Source organism: Oncorhynchus masou, chromosome 1, assembly GCF_036934945.1.
Source record: "Oncorhynchus masou masou isolate Uvic2021 chromosome 1, UVic_Omas_1.1, whole genome shotgun sequence".
Lineage (NCBI taxonomy): Eukaryota > Metazoa > Chordata > Actinopteri > Salmoniformes > Salmonidae > Oncorhynchus > Oncorhynchus masou.
Window position 1 is genome coordinate 34,021,101 of NC_088212.1, and position 24,172 is coordinate 34,045,272.

Genomic DNA, 24,172 nt, shown 5'->3' on the forward strand with positions numbered 1-24,172 from the left:
AGGTTAGGTAGCAACACATCCGCCACGCTGATCCTCAACACGGGGGCCCCCCAGGGGTGCATGCTCAGTCTCCTCCTTTACTCCCTGTTCATTCATGACTGCATGGCCAGGCACGACTCCAACTCCATCACCGACAACGATGAGACAGCCTATAGGGAGGAGGTCAGGGGGAGAGGACAACAACCTCTCCCTCAACCTGATCAAGACAAAGGAGATGATTGTGGACTACAGGAAAATATTCCTATTATCATCGACAGGGTTGTAGTGGAGCAGGTTGAGAGCTTTTGTTCCTTGGTGTCCACATCACCAACAAACTAATATGATCCAAGCACACCAAGACAATCGTGAAGAGGGCACGACAAAACCTATTCCGCCTCAGGAGACTGAAAAGATTTGGCATGGGTCCTCAGATCCTCAAAAGGTTCTACAGCTGCACCATCGAGAGCATCCTGGCAGGTTGCATCACTACCTGTTATGGCAACTGCTCGGCCTCAGACCGCAAGACACTACAGAGGGTAGTGCATATGGCCCAGTACATCACCGGGGCCAAGTTTCCTGCCATCCAGGACCTCTATACCAGGCGGTGTCAGATGAAGGCCCTAAAAATTGTCAGACTCCAGCCACCCTAGTCATCGACTGTTCTCTCTGGTACCGCACGGCAAGAGTACCGGAGCGACAAGTCTAGGTCCAAGAGGCTTCTAAACAGCGTCTACCCCCAAGCCATAAGACTACTGAACAGCCAATCAAATGGCTAACCAGACTATTTGCATTTCACTGTAAGGTCTACACCTGTTGTATTTGGCGCATGTGACCAATAAAATTTGATTTGAATTTAATTTTTCATTGACAACTAGCTTGTGGTGTCAGTCTTCCATTTACACACAGTTGTTCTGAGATGCAGATAGGTAATTACCACAGGTAGTCCACTCTGTCTTCCATCGGTTTTCTGTAAACAAGCGCAGTAATATGTAAATATGGCCTTGTGGGAACCTTAAATACATGGTAAAAAAACAAAACAAATGTATCCTGATCTTTCTTATATGTCTCAGATATAGGACAGACACTTCAGAACAAACTTTATTTAAAAACATTTGGGGCGACTATTTGTTGTTCCATGTAGTGAAACTATTACTTAATGTGTTTGTGTGGGCTAATAGCAGTAAGGCCAAATACAATGTTTAATCAAATATTTTTTGTATAGATTTTTGGGATACTTTAAGGGGTCGTAAAATTCAAAATCAAAAAGCAAAATTATCCTTGGTGTGACCTTAAAACAATTACATATAGCTTAGTAGAAACCCATCCCCCGGCTTAGACAGGGTTTAGAACATTTAAGGTTCTTGGACTAAGTAGTAACGTTAGGCTTCATTAGTCCAATAATGGGCTAGGACAGATCCAGATCCACAGTCCCCTCCCTGATTTAATCGTGGGTTACAATAATTTGCCATATTACAAGTGCGTTTCTCTTTTTGACAAAAGGAGATATAATATCTACACACCTACACACCATCGTTACTATTTGTTTTGTGGGTTAGATCATATAATCACGTCGATATCAGTCTTCGGGTTAATAGTAACCAACAGATGACGCTGTTGGTCAAAAATTAACACTCAAAACGATGTTCGTTTCACCCGGAAATACTTATGGACCTTTAACAAAGCCGGAAGTTGGAGAAATTGCAGTTTGAAATTGTGATCATGGCGCTTGATGTAAAGTCCCGAGCAAAAAGATATGAAAAACTAGATTTTCTGGGAGAGGGTCAGGTAATGAGAAACAGTATTATCTTGCCAAAGTAGTGTTTTGCTTATGAGCCGCTTTGTTTAGATAAACGTTAGCGCTTTATAGGTTCAGAGAAAACTAAAGCTCGATTGCTAGCTGCTACCTTATACTATCCTAGCTAGCAAGCAAGCAGCACAATGAGCTAGCCATGGCATGAGTTGTGATACATTGCCGATTTCTGCAAAGGCAACAGCTTCAAAATTACAGCAATTAAAAAACCGTCTGATGATAACCTGAATTAACTAGCTAGCAGTAATTCATTAGCTAACTACACTAACGTCAGCTGTGTTTTGTTAATTAGCTAGCTACATTTATCTGCTTGTCACTTTTGAAGTAGATGGTAACGTTAGTTTCACTCTGTTTTACTTATCAACGAATGTTGTTCTTCCTGCCTTCCCACAGTTTGCCACTGTTTACAAAGCCAGGGACAAGACCAACGACACAATAGTTGCCATCAAGAAGGTAAAGTCCCTAAGATCTGGGATGAATGGTTCAGGATCAACAAAATGCATCACTAAAGAATGGAAGATGAGATCTAATTTGGTTTTGTCTAACAGGATGGTCTCAATGGTGTATCTGTAGCATTTCGTGGGAGTCTTAGGAGCCTAGCCAACTTACTTTATCCTCTTAAGGTTGAAGAGGCGCTGTTGCGCTTTCCTCACCACACTGTCTGTGAAAGGACCATTTCACGTCGTCAGTGACGTTCATGCCGAGGAATTTGAAGCTTTTCACCCTCTCCACTATTGCCCTGTGGATGGGGGCGTACTCTCTCTGCTGTCTCCTGAAGTCCACGTTCTGCTTCTTAGTTTTGTTGAGGGAGAGGTTATTTTCCTGGCATTTCTCCACCATGGCTCTCACCACCTCCCTGTAGGCTGTCTCGTCGTTGTTGGTACTCAGGCCTACCACTGTTGTGTCATCAGCAAACTTAATGATTGAGTTGGAGATGTGCGTTGCCATGCAACCATGGGTGAACAGGGAGTACAGGAGGGGACTGAGCATGTAGCCCTGTGGGATCCGCATGCTGCGGATAAGTGTGGCAGTGGTGGCATAGGTGTTGTGCCTATCTTCACCACCTGGGGGTGGCCTGTCAGGAAGTCCAGGACCTAGTTGCACAGGGCGGGGTTCAGTTCCAGGGCACCATACGGTAATCGCCCTCTCTGCCACCATAATCATAACATTTTTCAACTGGTTGTTCAGTACCGTTTCTGTTAAATTCAACGTTGCACACCGTTCTGTCGTACTGAACACGGGGTGTGACATTTCAAAACACTTCCCCGATAGATACACTTGTGCTTCCTCGGCAGGAGGAGCTGGTCGAGGAGAGGAGGACACTTCTCTGTTCGCTTATCAACAAATTGACACTCCTACATTTTCCCAGTCGTGGATGAGGAGAGGACTGACTTTTGCCCGGTTGAGAATCTGCCAAAGTACATTGCCAGCAGCAGCAATTTTTTTCTGCGTACGGTTTTTGTGTAGGCCCTGTAGGGTATAATCTGGGGGCCGGGGAGAACAGGATGCTAAGGACAGACAATATGCAAATGAGCTATGACCAGGATTACACCATGCCATTCAATTCATCAGGAAACTGTTGATTTCATATCCACACTTTAAAGCTATGGTGGTTTGATTTGATTATAATGTACACTATTAATAGTGTGTGCTGTTTCTCCTGACAGATCAAAGTTGGACACAGAACAGAGGCTAAAGATGGTGAGTGTGTCCACGCACCCCAGTACAGGAGCTTCAGAGTGGTTTAGATTCAAACTTATGTATGGGGTGGTTTCCTTGATACAGATTAACCTACTCCTGGACTAAAAAGCAAACTCAGTGGAGAATCTCCATTAAAATGTTGTTGTTTTTTAAGTCAAGGATTAGGCTTAATCTTTGTCTGGGAAGCCACCCCATGAAGTATGATTCAGAATATTTGTCTCATGTATGTTGATCATGTATCTCTCAGGCATCAACAGGACAGCCCTACGAGAGATTAAACTACTGCAGGAGTTAAGTCACCCAAACATTATTGGGGTAAGAATCAAACTAAACCACTGTTGTAATGGAAACTGTCAGTAGTAATATTAATGCTTTCCTGGTAGAGCCCTGAATCAGTTTCCTCATCAGTTGCATTTATGATCATTTAGAGCTCATTTGGATATTAATCCATAACCAAAGCATCCTTTCTAAACTATCTTAATTATCTTGCTCACCATCACCTTTACTGTGAAATTGTGTAATGTTCTCAAAGTTATCACAATATCATGTATCAGTATATCCCTACATTTACATCACCGTGTTTCCATATCTCTGTTTCTCAGCTGCTTGATGCATTCGGGCACAAATCTAACATCAGCTTGGTGTTTGACTACATGGAGACAGATCTGGAGGTAAGACTGAGCTTTATGTTTTGTTCATATTGGGATGGTATTCTAGAAGTGGCTTTGGACACTAGAGGCAACTACAGGGATACTCCTTTTTTTTCCAGCGAGAGAAGGCACTACTTGGGACTCATGGGTTAATACTCAGTCTGAAGATCCTTTTGGATATGCGAGAGGCTCCCTTTACAGACTAGTACTCTGTTCATTCTGAGAGCTCTCTGGTATGTCCTCCCTGAGGCACAGATGGGTTCAGTCACACTGAACATCAAAGACTGCCCAGAGAGAGAGCAGCCTGAGATCTATGGTATTAGTTGGTTTCTATCGCTCTCTGAGGAGCTCTGTAGGGCCAGCTCTGGCCCTGGGGAACAAATCTCTCTCTCTCAGCCCATCTTCATTTCTCTCGCCATCTCTATTTACTCTGTATTCATGGGAGTCTGTGGCTGCCTGATGGCTTCAGATGAATCTCCAGTTTCACTGCCAGTAAAACTCAGGTAGAGAGCAGGAAAATAGACCCCCTAAGAACCACCATACCCCGCTCCCCTCAGCTCTCAAGATGATCTAATGACCATTATCAGATCATTGACAGAGAAAGTGCACAGAGGTCTGACATATGAGGATTTGATAGCCTTTCTATGTATAGAGATGTTGAGCTGAAAATCTGTCAGATCAGCTTGTGCTTTCCTGAGAGATGTTTTGTCTGAACCTGAACCTGTAGAGTTAACAGGGGTTGTAGACTATTGAGACTGACATCCCTGGTCTAACTCCCTTTCCTGTGTTCAAGGTGATCATCAAAGATACCAGTCTGGTTTTGACTCCAGCCAACATCAAAGCCTTCATAGTGATGACTCTACAGGGCCTGGAGTACATGCACCACCACTGGGTTCTGCACAGGGTAGGTTAGCACACACCTTCTCAAAGCATGCTCATACAATACACACCTTCTCATAGGTGCCTGTGTGAGGTAATGTTAGGGGCAGTAGACTAATCTTCAGAATCTGTTTGTAACTGTAAAACTCCAAAATATATACATATACCGAACAGAAATATGGGGTGGTGTGGGTACACATGGGTTGCTGTTGTGAGGTCGGTTGGACGTACTGATAAATTCTCTGAAATGACGTTGGAGTGGACTTATGGTAGAGAAATTAACATGAAATTCTCTGGCAACAGCTCTGGTGGGCATTCCTGCAGTCAGCATGCCAATCACACGCTCCCTTAAAACTAGAGACATCACTGGCATTGTGTTGTGTGACAAAACTGCACATTTTAGTGGCCTTTTATTGCCCCAGCACAAGGTGCACCTGTGTAATGTGCATGTTGCTTAATCAGCTTCTTGATATATTCCACACCTGTCAGGTCGATTATCTTGGCAAAGGAGAAATTAGTAAAATACTGTGTCTGTGTGTAGGATCTGAAGCCCAATAACCTGCTGCTGGATGAGAATGGTGTGTTGAAGCTGGCTGATTTTGGTTTAGCTAAAGCCTTCGGCAGCCCTAACAGAGTCTACACTCACCAGGTAGTCACCAGGTAGGTGTCGCTCTCAAACTCCTTTTCAAAGCCTTTGTCCATTTAGTTTTTAAAAAATGCATTTAATTTATGTTTCGCTGGGTTTGTGATGCAATATTTGCGCTCTCTCAGGTGGTATCGTTCTCCAGAGTTGTTGTTCGGTGCCAGGATGTATGGGGTGGGCGTCGACATGTGGGCTGTGGGCTGCATCCTTGCAGAGCTCCTCTTAAGGGTATACACACTCACACACCACATAAGTTCAGTCCAATTTAAGCATTGAGACAAGACAAAATGACTCAATTTGTCTGTATAATGGTACAACAATGCTGTGAAACTAGACAGCTCAGATTAATCGAAATTCCAAAATTGTCTTGTCTCGTGGTGACTTTTTGATCTAGACTGAGCATTAAGGTTCCAGAACTGTATTGTCAGACACACATCTTTCTGTACACACTAAGGCTGTGTCACAAATGGAACCCTATTCCCTATATAGTGCACTACTTTTGTCCAGGGCCTGTAGGAATATGTTGCCATTTGGGACTGAGCCCATGCTCACTGCATGTTTGTGGTGTAACACCCCCTGTCTCTCTCCAGTTACCCTTCCTAGCTGGAGACTCAGATCTGGACCAGCTGAGTAAGATCTTTGAAGCTCTGGGGACTCCTACAGATGACACCTGGCCTGTGAGTACTCGTCTGTGTTTTCTGTGTCTGCAGGTGTGGTTATTTTAAGACGAAGCATCTGCTTTAAAATACCTGGTTCTTTAATACTAAATTGTGGATTTAAATCATGCCTTCGTGTTTCCGTCTCTATCTCTCTCTCTCCATCTCTAGGGGATGAGTAGTCTACCTGACTATGTGTCATTTAAGTTGTTTCCTGGTACTCCTCTGGAACACATCTTCAGTGCTGCAGGAGACGACCTCTTAGAGCTACTACAGGGTCTATTCACCTTCAACCCTTCCACACGCCTTACAGCTACACAGGTATGTTGGTGTGCTGTGGCACTGCGTATCTTTCACAAGTTACTTCATTTTTACATGGTTGTATTACCCTGCGGATTAAATGCACTTCCTAATGGCATCCTGTTCCCTATATAGTGCACTACTTTTGTTTTTGACCAGAGCCCTATGGGGAATAGGGTGCCACTTGTGATGCAGCCTTAGTTCAGCTTCTCTCTGTGTATATTCATTGCTGTTTCTCCTAGCTCTAAAGCCCTCCCTCCACTCCCTGTCACCAGGCTCTAAAGACGAGGTACTTCAGTAACAGACCAGGTCCGACCCCCGGGCACCAGCTGCCCCGGCCCAACTCATCAGCGGAGGCTCTCAAAGAGAAGGAGAACCTCACCATCGGAATCAAGAGGAAACGAGACGGACTGGAGACAAGTAATTAACACCACACACCCCCCCTCACCATTGGAGACAATAGCACAGGCATCATTATTCCATCATACATGGTTGTGTTTGACCATGATGTTAATGATATTGGCAAATATTATTCTGCTTGCTTATTTAAACTGACAGTTTGGCTTGTACAACAGAGTCAAGGACTGGTTTCCAGGTTTGGTGGGGCCAGAAAGCGGCTCTCCCATTCCAAGAATGCGTACATATTTTTGTACTGTGACCAATTAAATGAAATGAAAAACATGTAATCTCACAGTCCGAGCAACGTGTTGTTACTTGGATAGAGCTGGAATCCCATTTAGATTCCAAGCCCAGTTATTAAAAGGGTGTCAGTGGTAAAAATGACTGCTAGACTAGAACACACACAGTTGAAAGGGTGGTGGCAGTACATTTTACTGCAACAGAAACCGTGTTACTGGGAGGTTCCAAGCAGTGGTTTGGGAACTATTATGGTCGACTGGGCTGTATATTATAATACCCTGAGCTGAGCTTTATTTTTAAGAGGCTCTGGGTGCTGAAATCTGAATTGAGTTGTTAGCAGATGGTGAGTCTATATGTTCATTAAATCAATGGTTGTTTTTCCTTTTCAGGCACCATAAAGAAGAAACTGATACTGTGAGGGGGATTTGATTCAGTGGAGCAACATGACCACTCCTGCTGTTGAACTTAGTGTGGTTCATTGGACTCGATAGAAGTTGCCCCTCACCAGTGGTCCAGGGTCATTTTTCTTTCTTTCTACATTTGGTGTTAACCACTGATCCTAGGATCAGATTATTTAAGGGGAAGTACTTCTACCTCCGGTGTGGTCTAGAACAGTGCTTCTGGATATTCTTCATTGCAACAATGATTTCTGAGCTCTGTAAGAGCCTGCTAGAGTAGAACTATTTATGTGGTCGAGGAAAAAAAACAGCAAGACGTGATTTTCGTTATAATTCATTTCATAGATTTAGTTTTATTAGTTTATTTTTTTTGTGTAAGTGATGTAGGATAATAAATGATTCTGTCTGAGTTAATGCTCTTGTTCATTTGGATGACACCTCTGAAATAACGTGACACCTCAACTCTGAGCCAACTCGCGTCACAATGAAGTATCACATTTGATACAGTTTTTTTTCATGAATTTTATGAAAATTGTTAGTGGGACATTTTTTTGTGGAATATAAAATATGGAACTTGTGTTTGGGAATCCTCATGTCACTTTTCCCACTCTCTGGTTTGTGTTGGCATTCACCCTACATGGAGGGCAGTGCCCTTCCTGCTCTGAATGATTGCACTACTTAAACTGTGACTCTGAAACCTGATAAATGTATAAAGAATAAACCTTCTCTTGCTGTGTACGTGAGAGGTGAGGAAAGCAAAGAAACACTAAAGCATATAACACTGTATGTGGACAGCCCTCCAAATTAGTGGATTTGGATATTTCAGCCAAACTTGTGACTGGTGTATAAAATTGAGCACACAGACAAACATTGGCAGTAGAATGGCCTTACTGAAGAGCTCAGGGACTTTCAACTTGGCAACGTCATAGGATGCCACCTTTCCAACAAGTCAGTTCGTCACATTTCTGCCTTGATCAACTGTAAGTGCTGTTATTGTGAAGTGGAAACGCCTAGAAGCAACAACAGCTGTGAAGTGGTAGGCCACACAAGCTAACAGAACGGGACGGCCAATTGCTGAAGCGCGTAAAAATCGTCTGTCCTCGATTGCAACACTACTGAGTTTCAAATTGCCTCTGGAAGCAATGTCAGCACAAGACCTGATTTGTCCGGAGCTTCATGAAATAAGTTTCCATGGCCAGGCAGCCGCACACAAGCCTAAGATCACCATGCGCAATGCCAAGCGTCGGCTGGAATGTGTAAAGTCATGCTTCATTGGACTCTGGAGCAGTGGAAACGTGTTTTCTGGAGTGGTGAGTCACGCTTCACCGTCTGACAGACTAATCTGGGTTTTGTGGATGCCAGGAGAACGCTACCATAGTGCCAACTGTAAAGTTTGGTGGAAAATGAAAAAAGGGTTGGGGCTGTTTTTCATGGTTTGGGATCCTTAGTTCCAAGGAAGGGAAATCTTAACACTACAGCCTACAATGTCATTATAGACAGTTCTGTGCTTCTAACATTGTGTCGACAGTTTGGGGAAGGCCCTTTCCAGTCTCAGCATGCCCCTGTGCACAAAGCAAGGTATATACAGAAGTGGTTTGTTGGGATCGATGTGGAAGAATTTGATTGGTCTGCACAGAGCCCTGACCTCAACCCAATCTAACACCTTTGGGATGAATTGGAATGCCGACTGCGAGCCAGGCCTAAACGCCCAACATCAGTGCCCGACCTCACTAATGCTCTTGTGGCTGAATGGAAGCAAGTCCCTGCAGCAATGTTCCAAGATCTAGTGAAAAGCCTTCCAGAACAGTGGAGGCTGTTATAGCAGCAAAGAGGGGACCAACTCCATATTAATGCACATGATTTTGGAATGAGATGTTTGATGAGCAGGTCATGTGTGTGTATATAATAGAAAACTAACTAAAAATACACATAGTTTAGTCTGCAATGAAAACCCAAAAAGGAGAATCTCGCAAAATAATGTGTGGACAGAAATGTGGATACCGGCGACAGGGTTTGATTAGATTTTGACAGTGTGCAAGTTCATTTTGCATGGTCCGGTTCCCTGGGTTGGTAGAGATTTCACTTCAGGACCAATAGAATGGCATGAAATGAGCAGGCCCTGCCCACCCTGGGGCACCGAGCCATGCAAAACAAACTTGTCCATTGTGTTTGTGGGAGGGAGGGAGAATGTGTGCGACAAAGAGACATAATGCCTCCAGGGCAGACGGTGGCACAGTTCAGCTCCAGTATGACACCAGTGTGCCACCAGCAGTGCTGTATGTCAACAGTCTAAAGTGACCTCCTGTCCCCTAGGGCTGGGAAATTCCACGGACTTCACAATACGATATTACGACAATACTTACAGTACCAGTCAAAAGTTTGGACACACTTATTAATTCAAGGGTTTTTCTTTATTTGTACTATTTTCTACATTGTAGAATAGTAGTGAAGACATCAGAACTATGAAATAACAAATATGGAATCATGTAGTAACCTAAAAAGTATTAAACAAATCAAAATACATTTTATATATTATATTCTTCGAAGTAGCCATCCTTTGCCTTGATGACTGCTTTGCACACGCTTGGCATTCTCTCAACCAGTTTCACCTGGAATGCTTTTCCAACAGTCTTGAAGGACTTCCCACATATGCTGAGCACTTGTTGGCTCCTTTTCCTTAACTCTGTGGTCCAACTCATCCCAAACCATCTTAATTAGGTTAAGATCGGGTTATTGTGGAGGCCAAGTAATCTGGTGCAGCACTCCACCACTCTCCTTGGTCAAATAGCCCTTACACAGCCTGGAGGTGTGTTTTGGGTCATTGTCCAGTTGAAAAACAAATGACAGTCCCACTAAGCACATACCGGATGGGATGGTGTATCGCTGCAGAATGCTGTGGTAGCCATGACAGTGTCACCAGCAGAGCGGCAGGTAGCCTAGTGGTTAGAGCGTTGCTGGATTGAATCCCCAAGCTGTCAAGGTATGAATTTGTCATTCTGCCCCTGAACAAGACAGTTAACCCACTGTTCCCCGGTAGGCCATAATTGTAAATAAGAATTTGTTCTTAACTGACTTGCCTAGTTAAAGGTTAAATGTAAAAAAAAATATATAAAACAGAAAAACACTCCCACACCATCTCCTCCATGCTTCACGGTGGGAACCACACATGCGGAGATCATCCATTCACCTACTCTGCATCTCACAAAGACACAGAGGTTGGAACCAAAAATCTCAAATTTGGACTCATCAGACCAAAGGACAGATTTCCACTGGTCTAATGTCCATTGCTTGTGTTTCTTGGTCCAAGTAAGTCTCTTCTTATTATTGGTGTGCTTTAGTAGTGGTTTCTTTGAAGAAAGTCGACCATGAAGGCCTGATTCACGCAGTCATCTCTTTGTCATTCCCATGGTATACGGTCTGATATACCACGGCTGTCAGCCAATCAGCATTCAGGGCTCGAACCACCCAGTTTATAATCAAAAATAATATTGTGATACTCTACTGTATATACTTTCCCCCAATCACTACTGTTCCCTCTGTCCAGACTGATCTGACACAACCTGACAAGTGAGAGCAGATCTCATGACAGACTTAGTCTCTCGCCAAACTCTGGGCAGTCAGCACTCCACAGAGGTTGAGAGAGGAGACTACCTTTTAGCTGTCCCCTGTCCAGTTGTGTCAGAACAGAGCATGTCAAAAGCTGCCATCCTCTACACCTGTACTGTAGTGAGGCCCTTATTGCCTTTCACCCATCAAATGCTGTTGGATCAGTGATTGTTATTTCAGTGAAAAGGAAGGAAGGACATTTTATTGGAGTATTGGAGCAGGACTCAGTCCAGACAGACCTCTGTCATTTGGATCATGGGGCTCAGGGTTGAGGTGAGGGCAATGATGTCCCACAATACAATACAGCACTGGAACAGCAGAGCAGGGACACAATGGCCTTGTGTGGCGGCCGAGCCTGGAGAAATGACAGGGTCCAGTGTGTGTGTGAATGGATGGTGTGTGTGTGACGGCGGCGTCAGATGACACACACAGCAGTTGTACACAAGAGGCCAGTTATCAGCTCACACTGTGATAGCAGAATCTCTCCAAGAATAGTTATGAGCGCCATTGTTAAGCCCTACATCGCTCATTCTGTGAGAGAATGCGAGACAGAATGAGAGAATGCACGTTTGACTCAAGATCAAATGCCTGCTCCCTTATCTGACTTTGACTTCAATATCACGTGATATTGGTTCTCGGCATCACATGATATGAAAATAAATATTAATATTATGTTAAATTAAATAAACGCCCTGGCTTGCCTGTCCCATATTACTCACAAGGACAGAGTAGGAAAAGGCTGCCTGTGTGAGTGGGCTCAGGCATTCTGTATCCATGTGAAGGTCATTTTAGTCCACACAAACACATAGACAAACACACCCACACTGAGTGGGAAAAAAACAGCCCCTCTATCAACATTCTTCCCTGTATCTTGTTTACATTTCTCTGTGGAAATGAAAGAGAGAAAAGATAAAAGTTTGAGAAAATGAGGTCAGTGTCATCACCCAGGTTCCAGCTAATAGACAAGTTGTTGAAGCTGAGAACTGAGATTTCGTTGTCTGTCACTATGGTGACTACAGTGATAGTCTTACTATGGAACATTATGAAAAGCCAACGCCAGAATCAGTAACACTTCTGTAACAAAGACACACAACGTGACAGACACATTAATAACAGACGCGCACGCGCACACACACACGGTTTATTCAAAAAGATTTCACTGTGACTGTAGGACATTACTAATCCCTAATATAACAGTTTATTGGCCAACTGTCATGAACGGAATCTATATGAACCTAGAACAATGTGACTAAAACGGAAGTGAGAAATAAATGAAAAGAGAAAAGACAATATTATAAATGAAATGTGTCATTGTCACAGTATCTTCTTTTGTCGTATTAACTGTTTATAACGCTTCATAGTGATTTATTACACAGTACCTCTACATCTTACTTGCTTTGAGTCACGCTCTAGTGACTCAAAGGTTAAATAGTGTTTTTTGTCTGTACAATGAGTGGTTCAGCAGCTGCCAGTAGCAAGTAACGCCATCACGGTAAAAACAGTGGGAGGAGAGAGGGGGAGAGAACGAGAGAGACGGGGAAGACTGGGTCACACGTACTGTCCCCACGGTCTTTTTAAGTATATCTCTACAAGAGAACGTCCGGAACTGGAAAAGTGGGCTACATTCTGAAAGGGTATTTTTGACAAGATGTGTACCCCGCTCTGTATAGGGCAGGTGAGTAATAATAAGCAAGTGTGTTGACTGATGTCGGGAATATTAGTTGGCACGTTTATGTAAAAATCTCCGGCACCAGCTAATGTTATAGCTAGCTATCCCTGTTTTGCTAATAATTTAAACTCCAGCACAATGTGTAATTTACATTTGATGGACAATGTCGACATGTAGTGGTTTTTGTTTTATTCTCAATTTCAATGTGTATTGAAGGTTGAAATTAATTTCTGTATTTTATTAAATGTGTGTGTGTGTATATGTGTCTTCCAATGGTTGGCTAAAAGCTAATTTAGCTAGCTATTCCTTGCTGATGACAACTCGAAGATAATTTAGCCAGACAGCTTCCAAAAATGTATACAAAGTAACGTTAGCGCACAATGCATCTACAAAGCTGTTGTGATTCGTACCAGAAGCGAGTCTGTAACATTTGTGTAAACTGGCAAAAATGTTACTGGTGTTAGCAATGTCAGTTCGACTGTAAACAATGTACTATAATATCGTTGCACTGTTTATCATGCGGTGACACAATTTTGGGTTCAGTGCCTAAATTTGCCGCTCAGGCTACCTCTACAAACATAGTCTAGCCTTTGTGTTCGGCTTGGTCCAATTCGTTTTTTGAATTGATCTCACAGTTTTCCAGTGACGTAATGCTGTGTGGTTCTGATGGCTTTGGCAGATCTCTTCTTTCCCAGTTTAATGATATGTGTCCGCTTGAATAGCAGTACTGAGTTTAATTCTATATACAATGCGATCTTCCTATTCTGATAGCAGAAGTCGCGTCTAAGTGTCAAGTGTAGACATGACCCTTGGGACGTCCCTACCCCAAATCCTAACCTTAACCCCTAACCTTAACCCTAAATTTAACCGGTACCTTAACCACCATAGGAGTTACGGTTAGGGTTGGGAATTAGGGTAGAGGTGTCCCAAGAATCGTGTCTACACTTGACACATACATGCAACTTCTCCTATCAGAATAACATTTGACATACCAATTAGGATCTAAAAATACTTGAAACAGTTATAGAACCCATTGCTCTTTATGGTTGTGAGGCCTGGGGTCCGCTCACAAACCAAGAATTCACAAAATGGGACAAACACCAAATTGAGACTGGATGCAGAATTCTTCAAAAATATCCTCTGTGTACAATGTAAAACACCAAGTAATGCATGCAGGGCGGAATTAGGCCGATACCCGCTAATTATGAAAATTCAGAAAAGAGACGTTAAACTCTACAACCAGCTAAAGGGAAGCGATTCCCAAACCTTCCATAACAAAGCCATCACCTACAGAGAAATGAACCTGGAGAAGAGCCCCATAAGCTAGCTGGTCCTGGGGCTCTGTTCACAAACACAAACAGACCCAGCCCCATGACAGCAACACTTAGACCCAACCAAATCATGAGAAAGGAAAAAGATAATTACTTGACACATTGGAAATAATTTACAAAAAAAAACAGAGCAAACCAGAATGCTATTTGGCCCTAAATAGAGAGTACACAGTGGCAGAATACCTGACCACCACCGTGACTGATCCAAAATTAAGGAAATCGTTGACTATGTACAGACTCAGTGAGTATAGCCTTGCTATTGAGAAAGGCCTCCAAAGGCAGACCTGGCATGGAAAAGAAGACAGGCTATGTGCACACTGCCCACAAAATGAGATGGAAACTGAGCTGCACGTCCTAACTTCTGGCCAAATGTATGACCATATTAGAGACACATAGTTCCCTCAGATTACATAGACCCACAAAGAATTTGAAACAAATCCAATTTTGATAAACTCCCACATCTATTCGGTGAAATAACAAGAGGTCAACCAGTGAAGAACAAACAGCATTATGTTTATTTGTTATTATGTTTATTTTTTCCCCCTTTTGTACTTTAACTATTTGCACATCATTACAACACTGTATATAGACATAATATGACATTTTAAATGGCTTTATTAATTTGGAACTTTTGTAAGTGTAATGTTTACTGTTTATTTTTTTATTGCTTATTTCACTTTTGTTTATGATCTATTTCACTTTCTTTGGCAATGTAAACATGTTTCCCATGCCAATAAAGGCCCTTAAATTGTAATAGAAAATTGAATTGTGTTCAGATCTGGCTGACCCCTTCAGGAGTTGGTCAGGGATGCATTGTGTGCGGATTTCTCCTCAGTCTGGACTCTATCAGGCTACTGAAAGCACATACAGTGGGCGACGTCATCCGCACTTCGCCAACAAGTCTTCATAGAATATGTGTTTTGGGAGCGAGAGGCACCTTTTTTCCATTAAACATGGGAGGAAATGCGTTCCTAGCCGGTGAATAACGTGTTTGCTGGCTACATAAATGCTAGCCAGCTAGCTTATTAGGAAAACTATTTTTTGTTTGGCTAGAGTTATGCTAACCCTTTTGCAATCCCTTCAGTTGGCTAGTTACAGAGGCTAGCTGGCTAGTTAGCTACAGCAGTTGGCTACTGCCATCAAGCTGTTGTTTTGTTATTATCAGATTTATACTCGCATACTGGCATTTAAATATAGCGCAGGAAAAGGGAATCCGGACACTCCATGATCAGAATACAAAAGCTGCATGAGCTGCCAAGTCTAGACACGATACCCTTGAACTGAACTGTTGGTTAAGGGCTTGTACCTAAGCATTTCACGGTAAAGTCTACACGTGTTGTTTTCGGCGCATGTGGCAAATAAAGTTTGATTTGATTATCCTAGGTGTAGACGCATGACGTGATCAGAATACAAAAGCTGCATGAACTGTCAAGTCTAGAGACGGCTACTTGGAGATGATATGGCCAAGCCATTAGGTGATGAGCAGAGCTTCTATGGCTGAAAAGACTACGGGGTAGTTTACTCATAGGTTTCTAGTGTCAAACCAACCAATCAAAAGTCCACTAACACATAGTTAAACATGACTTCATGTTGAGATATTTGAGGAAAATATATCATCCAAGCAGGGACACAGAAAACGTATATTTCCCATGGAATAGACCTAGTTCTTGGCATTGTTCCATTAAGGAGGAGTGGATCATGGGCCAGGGCTGATCCTAACTGCCTGCTAGTCTAACCACACGGAATAGTTTCTCCTCCAGATGAATTTAATTACAGGGACACATCCCTTATCCAGTGCAGTCAGGGCCATCCCTTCAGCCCATTCAATGGAGAAAGGAATCAAAGGAAATGAGGGGTGGTGTGTGTGTGGCTGAGATTTGCAGGAAATTAAGCACAAACACTGTCAAAATTGTCCTGCTCTACAGGCCATATGCTAATCCGGTCACAGACCCCTATTAGCTTTGTCCCTGTCAACCTGTGTGTGTGTATTTGTGTTTGTTTTGACAGTGTGTGTATACGTTTGTGTGTGTCTTACTTGTCTGTGTGTGTGTGTGGTCTGCGGGTGGTCTGTTCATTTCCTTCTTGGTTGAATGTGGGGGGGCTGGCTGTTTTGGATTCGATTAGTATTGGAGAGAAACGGGCCAGAGCTTGACAGAATAGGGACAGAAACGGTGGTGTAGATGGACGCGAAGAGAAGTAGTCTGGGACAGGAGAGTCTGGACCAGGGAGGTGTCTCTGATAGGTACAGCCGTAACTCTGACCTACGTTGGAAACATAACGTTATGGTGAGAAACACAGCAGTGAGAGGTAGGGACACACTGTAGTCACACACTGACTCAGCATACACCTGCCTTGCAGTACTAGTCTGGCAGACACACACACCTGCAGCTGACTAACATAAACATCCAGTAGATGTCTGTCACTCCGGGCCTGCCACAGTGCCACATGGCCCCACTTTGCATTCAGACACTGATCCCAGGCCTGCTGGGCAGTTTAGCCCATAATAGTAGAGGTCAGGCTTTGGGCAAAGAGATCTGACCCTGGAACAGTAACAGAAGGTTTCCTTCTGAACCAACGTGGCTAAGTAAACAAAGCCATAGTGTATATATGCATAGTCAGTCTCATAGACTGTCTTCATGTTTAGGAAACAACACGTGTAGTGATTATGATGAAGTGTCCTTTCAAAACCCCTCTGCCTGTGAGCACAGACGAATACAGGCTTCTGTAGGAGGAGGGGACTTGAGCTGAGCCCTCAATCAAAACCCAGGATAATGTGGTATTTGATTGGCTTGGCCTGTACCAGGTATAGCCATTAGAAGACAAGAGTTTGGCTCAGGCTACGATGAGAGCATAGTTGTGGTTGGGAGTAGGACTATGGCTGGAGCTAGTTGCTCTGCTCTCGTTTAGTGTGTGTTTATGTTTGGATGTTTATTTAGCATGTACCCAGATGTGCTGAGGGTCTGCATGTAGAGAGGGTAGTATGATGAAACCCAGTGAAATGCCCGTCTGCTTGGTGCTAATGGAAGCAAGAGAGAAAGAGAGATGTAGACACCTGAGCTGAGCCATAAGGGAGACTAGGCATCTACCTCCCCACTATCAGATTAGGGGTGTGGGGTGGGGGGGCAATGTAGCAGATTGTTTTTGTCTCCCCACCTTGGTTCTGAAATCACCATCACCCACCAATTAACTTGTCATTTTTGCAGATTAATTATTTGAGCTAGTAATGTATCAATATTTATCGCCAAGGAATATATAGAACAACTTTGGAGTTCACCCCCATCTCAAAAACGAATGGTCTTCTCCTCCTGCTTCTGCCATCCAGTAAGCCTCTCTAAAAGTGACCATATACAGTACACTGATTGTTTAAAAAACTACCAAAACTATTGCTGATGGTGAACCTGAACAATCTAAATAATATCTATTGTAAGCCCCGTTCAGCAGGTAGCTTACTTTTTTTCCCGTAAAACACAATTTTCAACAGTGCATAGATATCAATAACCTAGCAAGTTACATAGTTTGTCACTCAACGAATAAAGCATAATATCACACAAACTATTTTAGTATTTGAACGCTGAAGATGCCATGCAGAATTGCAAGATCAGGAAAGGTCAAATATTTTTTTAAATTGGCCTCAGCTTCATGTTGAATCCACTCTTCCACTGTTGGTAGCCGTGGTAATTGTAAAAGTGAGGCCTGCATATGACTGAAGCTCCCTCACCCAGTCTGCCCCAAGCGGTAGGACTTTCTTCCCATTCATCTTCTGGCATTTAGATCCAAACAGTGCACTGCCACCACCACCAGTTCTTCTTTTGACGTCAACGCCCAAATGTATTGTTGCGTTTTTGATAAATGAAGTGTATACTTCTTTTTAATGATCAACTTTTGCATAAATACTGTTTAGATGGAATATCATCAACCTAAGTTGTTCGTTTTGTGGAAATATATTGTGCAACCTTCCCTTGCATATCTGTGAATCGTTACATCCCTATAAACCGCTGACTCAGCCAGCACTTGACAAGAGATGGTTGCATAATGCATAGGCATACATGTGTTTGATACTTGATATCCATCTCAGATGAAAAAAGCTGCTACACATTGAAGTTTGACATGTAACTAGAGGTATCCCATTGTCTATAACACAGTTATTAGCAAGATGCTTTATCTGTGCGGTTGTGTCGGAGGTAAAGGTAAATATGGCTGTGTAGCAGTGTGTTATGACTGGACCACATTCTTCCTCTGTACTGTCTGTCTGTCCGCCTGTGCCTCTGTCTACTGTCTGTCTGTCCGCCTGTGCCTCTGTGGGTCTCTTTTCTACGGTTTGTTTCTGTCATGGATGCCTCTTGGGTTGCTCAACATTCCCTTTGTCCCTTTCTCTCTCGCTTTCTCTCTTCCTTTATACGCCTGTCTTTGTTTAGCGTAACCAGGGGCTGTATTTACCCCGTTAAGGAGTTGATAAACCTGTATGTGTGATTGTGTGTGTGTGTGATTGTGTGTCCGTGTCAGTGTATAGGAAGCAGTTCAGTGTAGAGGTCGACCGATTAATCGGAATGGCCGATTAATTAGGGCCGATTTCAAGTTGTCATAACAACCGGAAATCTGTATTTTTGGACACCGATTTGGCCAATTTTTAAAAATGTATTATTATTATTATTTTTACACCTTTATTTATCCTTTATTTAACTAGGCAAGTCAGTTAAGAACACATTCTTATTTTCAATGACGGCCTAGGAACAATAGGTTAACTGCCTTGTTCAGGGGCAGAATGACAGATTTTTACCTTGTCAGCTTAGGGATTCAATCTTGCAACCTTACAGTTAACTAGTCCAACGCTCCAACCACCTGATTACATTGCACTCCACGAGGAGACTGCCTGTTACGGGAATGCAGTAAGCCAAGGTAAGTTGCTCGCTAGCACTAAACTTATCTTATAAAAAACAATCAATCAATCATAATCACTAGTTAATTACACATGGTTGATGATATTACTAGTTTATTTAGCGTGTCCTGCGTTGCATATAATCGATGCGGTGCGAATTCGCGAAAAAGGACGGTCTTTGCTCCAATGTGTACCTAACCATAAACATCAATGCCTTTCTTAAAATCAATACACAAGTATATCTTTTTAAATCTGCATATTTAGTTAATATTGCCTGCTAACATGACTCATTGCGAACTGTGAAGACTATTTCTTCCTAACAAAGACAGCCAACTTCGCCAAACGGGATGATTTAACAAAAGCGCATTTGCGAAAAAAGCACAATCGTTGCATGACTGTACATAACCATAAACATCAATGCCTTTCTTAAAATCAATACACAGAAGTATATATTTTTTAAACCTGCATATTGTGCTAAAAGAAATCCAGGTTAGCAGGCAATATTAACCAGGTGAAATTGTATCACTTCTTTTGCATTCATTGCACGCAGTCAGTGTATATGCAACAGTTTGGGCCCCTTAATTTGCCAGAATTTTACGTAATTATGACATAACATTGAAGGTTGTGCAATGTAACAGGAATATTTAGACTTAGGGATGCCACCAGTTAGATAATATAAGGAACGGTTCCGTATTTCACTGAAAGAATAAACGTCTTGTTTTCGAGATGATAGTTTCCGGATTCGACCATATTAATGACCTAAGGCTCGTATTTCTGTGTGTTATTATGTTATAATTAAGTCTATGATTTGATAGAGCAGAGTGACTGAGAGGTGGTAGGCACCAGCAGGCTCGTAAGCATTCATTCAAACAGCACTTTAGTGCGTTTTGCCAGCAGCTCTTCGCTGTGCTTCAAGCATTGAGCTGTTTATGACTTCAAGCCTATCAACTCCCGAGATTAGGCTGGTGTAACCGATGTGAAATGGCTAGCTAGTTAGCAAGGTGCGCGATAATAGCGTTTCAAACGTCACTCGCTCTGAGACTTGGAGTGGTTGTTCCCCTTGCTCTGCATGGGTAACGCTGCTTCGAGGGTGGCTGTTGTCGATGTGTTCCTGGTTCGAGCCCAGGTAGGGGCGAGGAGAGGGACGGAAGCTATACTGTTACACTGGCAATACTAAAGTGCCTATAAGAACATCCAATAGTCAAAGGTATATGAAATGCAAATCGTATAGAGAGAAATAGTCCTATAATTCCTATAACAACTTCAACCTAAAACTTCTTACCTGGAAATATTGAAGACTCATGTTAAAAGGAACCACCAGCTTTCATATGTTCTCATGTTCTGAGCAAGGAACTTAAACGTAAGCTTTTTTACATGGCACATATTGCACTTTTACTTACTTCTACAGCTATTTGTTTTTGCATTATTTAAACCAAATTGAACATGTTTCATTATTTATTTGAGGCTAAATTGAATTTATTGATGTATTATATTAAGTTTAAATAAGTGTTCATTCAGTATTGTTGTAATTGTCATTATTACAAAAAAATAAAAAATAAATCGGCCGATTAATCGGTATCGGCTTTTTTTTTGGCCCTCCAATAATCGGTATTGGTATTGGCGTTGAAAAATCATTATCGGTCGACCTCTAGTTCAGTGATACATTTCTGCACTGTGCATGTAGCTGCCTAGCTATAGAGAAAATAGAGCTGCTGTCAGTCAGGGGAGAAAGTGGCACAGGTCAACTCTACTCTATACTACCCCTAGCCCTGGCTCCTAACTCTGTCGGCCCGTGTGTGTGTGTGTGTGTGTGTGTGTGTGTGTGTGTGTGTGTGTGTGTAGGCAGGCGTGTGTTTGTGTGTGTGTGCCTCAACCTTCTGTCTTTGTCTTCCTGGGTTTCTGTGGTCACATCCTCTCTCGTTCTCTCTGCAGACACAAAGCGAGTGAGGGAGAGGGTCATAGCCATGGGAAGTAGTTTAAGGGTGGGGTTGCTGCAAATGTTTTTGCCAAACGGGGATGCTGGCTGGCTTGATGTAACCATAGCATGACTTTACATGTAGCTGTTGTGTTCAGATACAGTCTTATCCTGATTTGCCGGTGTTGTGTTCTGCTTATTGTTTCACAGTCTGGGTTTGACCCGTGTGTGTGTGTGTGTGTGTGTGTGTGTGTGTGTGTGTGTGTGTGTGTGTGTGTGTGTGTGTGTGTGGTGTGTGTGTGTGCGTGCGTGCGTGCGTGCGTGCGCACGCGCGTGCGTGTGTGCTCTCCACCCTCTTTTGTTGCTATCTCAGTCCTGTAGTGGTATCCCATAGTGTTAGAGATATCCCTCGACCTGGGAACAGCTGTGGGTTTCACACACTCATCTGTCTGTTGTTGTTGTGTCAACCTGCTGATTCATTCTTTTTCAAGCCCTCAATTTTGTAATGATGTCGAAATGCAGTGTGTACACTGAGTATGCAAAACATTATGAATGCCTGCTCTTCCCAAGACACTGACTGATCAGTTGAAACCTGGTGAAAGCTATGATCCCTTATTGATGTCACTTGTTATATATATACAAAAGTATGTGGACACCCCGTCAAATTAGTGGATTCGGCTATTTCAGCTACACCCATTGCTGACAAGTGTATAAAATCGAGCGCACAGCCATGCAATCTCCACAGTCAAACATTGGCAGTAGAACGACCTTACTGAAGAGCTTAGTGACTTTCAATGTGGCACTGTCATAGGATGACATCTTTCCAACAAGTCAGTTCGTCAAGTTTCTGCCCTGGTCAACTGTAAGTGCAGTTGTATGTGGAAACGTCAAGGAGCAACAACGGCTCAGCTGCGAAGGGGTAGGCCACACAAGCTCACAGAACTGGACCACTGATTGCTGAAGTGTGTAGTGCGTGTAAATCGTCTGTCCTCGGTTGCAACACTCACTACCGAGTTCCAAACTGCCTCTGGAAGCAATGTCAGTGAAATAGGTTTCCATGGACAAGTAGTCGCACACAAGCCTAAGATCACCATGCGCAATGCCAAGTGTCGGCTGAAATGGTGTAAAGCTCGCCGCCATTGGACTCTGGAGCAGTGGAACACTTGTCTGGAGTGATGAATCACGCTTCACCATTTGTCAGTCCGACAGAAGAATCTGGGTTTGGCGGATGCCAGTAGAACGCTACCTGCCAGAATGCATAGTGACAACTGTAAAGTTTGGTGGAGGAGGAATAATGGTCTGGGGCTGTTTTTCCTGATTCGGGCTAAGCCCCTTAGTTCCAGTGAAGGAAAATCTTAACACTACAGCATACAATGACACTCTAGACAATTCTGTGCTTCCAACTTTATGGCAACAGTTTGGGGAAGGCCCTTTCCTGTTTCAGCTTGACAATGCTCCCGTTCACAAAGCAAGGTCCATACAGAAATATTTTTTCTAGATCGGTGTGGAAGAATTTGATTGGCCTGCATAGAACCCTGACCTCAACCCCATCGAACACCTTTGGGATGAATTGGAACACCAACTGCGAGCCAGGCCTAAATGGCCAACATCAGTCTCCACCCTCACTAATGCCCTTGTGGCTGAATGGAATCAAGTCCCCGCAGCAAAGTTCCAACATCTAGTGGAAAGCCTTCCCAGAAGAGTGGAGGCTGTTATAGCAGCAAAGGGGGGGACCAACTCCATATTAATGCCCATGATTTTGGAACGAGATGTTCTACGAGCAGGTGTCCACATATTTTTGGTCACGTAGTGTATGTACGACACAGAAATGCATAATTATGAATGTCATTCTCTACATGGTGATGTATCCTGAATAGGCACACAATGGTAGAAATATTTAATTTCCACTTTGGCATGTTTGGGTATTATTCTGCACACTGGCTAGTATTCTAACGATCTCCGCCCCAGACAAGACCAAATGTTCCGGATTGGACCAACCGTGTGCCAATCATAGACGTCTATGTTTCACATGTTTGGACATCACAGCACAGTAGAGTAAAGTTCATTACAGTACAGCACAGTACACTACAGTAGAATTCAGTAATGTACTGTATAATTTAGTTCAGTACAGTACAATACAGTAAATTATACTGTACTCTACTCTAGTATTCTCTACTGTACTAAACTCTACTCTACTTTTCTTTACTGTACTGTTCTGTAATGTACTGTACTTTGCTATCAAATTTATGAAACAGACGTCTGTGATTGGTCAGATCAGATTTGGACGGACCAAATTTCAACTACCTCTCAACATCCATGGATGTCCCATGTCGGTCGATGCTCAGTGGGTGAGAGGGCTGTTTATCAGTAAATGGAAAGAGAGGGGACTCATTGGTGGCTGTCACTAAGAGCTGGGAGAGGTGACATTAACTGGAGAGAGAGAGAAGAGAGACAGGGGGATAGAGCGGAAGGCGTTGTCCAGACCGTTTTCATACTCTTGCTTTGACCACCCCGCAACTGAAAGAAAACCGTTATGAGCTGAACATAACAGTATGTCAGTGGAAGGGAGGACAGTAGCAGGTGACCCAACTGTGGTTTGTCACTACTATGAATTCCCATTGTAGCCAATTCAGTTGCAGTCATTCTGTTTCAGATGTATTGGTCATTCTGCTACCAATTAGGTAACAGAATGACACATTTTAGTCACTTAATAAGTTCTAAACCAAATTGTTTACTTATTATTTCTGTGAGCTTACATTATCCTCACGGGGGACAGAAAATATCTTAAAGGTATGTGGGTTTTTGGTAACAGAATTACAAAACAGTTGGTAATATTTCTTAAACTTAGAGAAGGCAAATAATTTCTGCAAAACTTAATTTAAATGTTGATATTAGTTGGCAGGGGTCTTTACTTCAAAATGATTGTGTTTTGGGCGGTATCTAGATTTTCATACTTGATCTTGACATCTAGCTACTCAGCTGGAAAGTTAGCAAACCGAATGCATAGCTGGAGTCCTGAGCTGAAAGTCATTTATGACACATCTTAGATTTCTTATAGTTAGAATTAAAAGTGCAATATGCAGAAATTGCGTCTCCATTTCCTGATTGCTAAAATTCTAA

The 24,172-nt window shown here is 42.9% G+C and overlaps 2 protein-coding genes across 3 annotated transcripts in view; both read left to right on the plus strand.

Moving 5' to 3' along the window:
* Positions 1 to 1,660: 1,660 nt before the first annotated feature.
* cdk7 (cyclin-dependent kinase 7) lies at positions 1,661 to 8,069 on the plus strand. The gene is made up of 12 exons (XM_064969708.1): positions 1,661 to 1,764; positions 2,183 to 2,242; positions 3,457 to 3,490; positions 3,738 to 3,805; positions 4,093 to 4,161; positions 4,934 to 5,044; positions 5,561 to 5,679; positions 5,791 to 5,890; positions 6,253 to 6,339; positions 6,490 to 6,639; positions 6,894 to 7,038; positions 7,647 to 8,069. The coding sequence occupies exons 1-12, from the start codon at positions 1,699 to 1,701 to the stop codon at positions 7,673 to 7,675; spliced, it is 1,038 nt and encodes a 345-aa protein (XP_064825780.1). The 5' UTR covers positions 1,661 to 1,698; the 3' UTR covers positions 7,676 to 8,069.
* A 4,659-nt stretch (positions 8,070 to 12,728) lies between these two features.
* Positions 12,729 to 24,172, plus strand: part of serinc5 (serine incorporator 5) — a 60,491-nt gene continuing 49,047 nt past the window's right edge. Inside the window, exon 1 of one of the 2 annotated variants that reach the window (XM_064969729.1) lies at positions 12,729 to 12,936. In XM_064969729.1, coding sequence (XP_064825801.1) covers positions 12,910 to 12,936 — 27 coding nt within the window. In that variant the 5' untranslated portion in view covers positions 12,729 to 12,909. The remainder of the gene's footprint in view (positions 12,937 to 24,172) is intronic. The other variant, XM_064969721.1, reaches the window with a different exon arrangement.

What these genes read in the sequence shown, in the direction of transcription:
- cdk7 (XM_064969708.1), top strand. Translation starts at nt 1,699, where the DNA reads ATGGCGCTTGATGTAAAGTCCCGAGCAAAAAGATATGAAAAACTAGAT. An exon ending in ACATGGAGACAGATCTGGAG is followed by an intron (nt 4,162 to 4,933) that starts GTAAGACTGAGC and finishes CCTGTGTTCAAG; the next exon opens with GTGATCATCAAAGATACCAG. An exon ending in CACGCCTTACAGCTACACAG is followed by an intron (nt 6,640 to 6,893) that starts GTATGTTGGTGT and finishes CCCTGTCACCAG; the next exon opens with GCTCTAAAGACGAGGTACTT.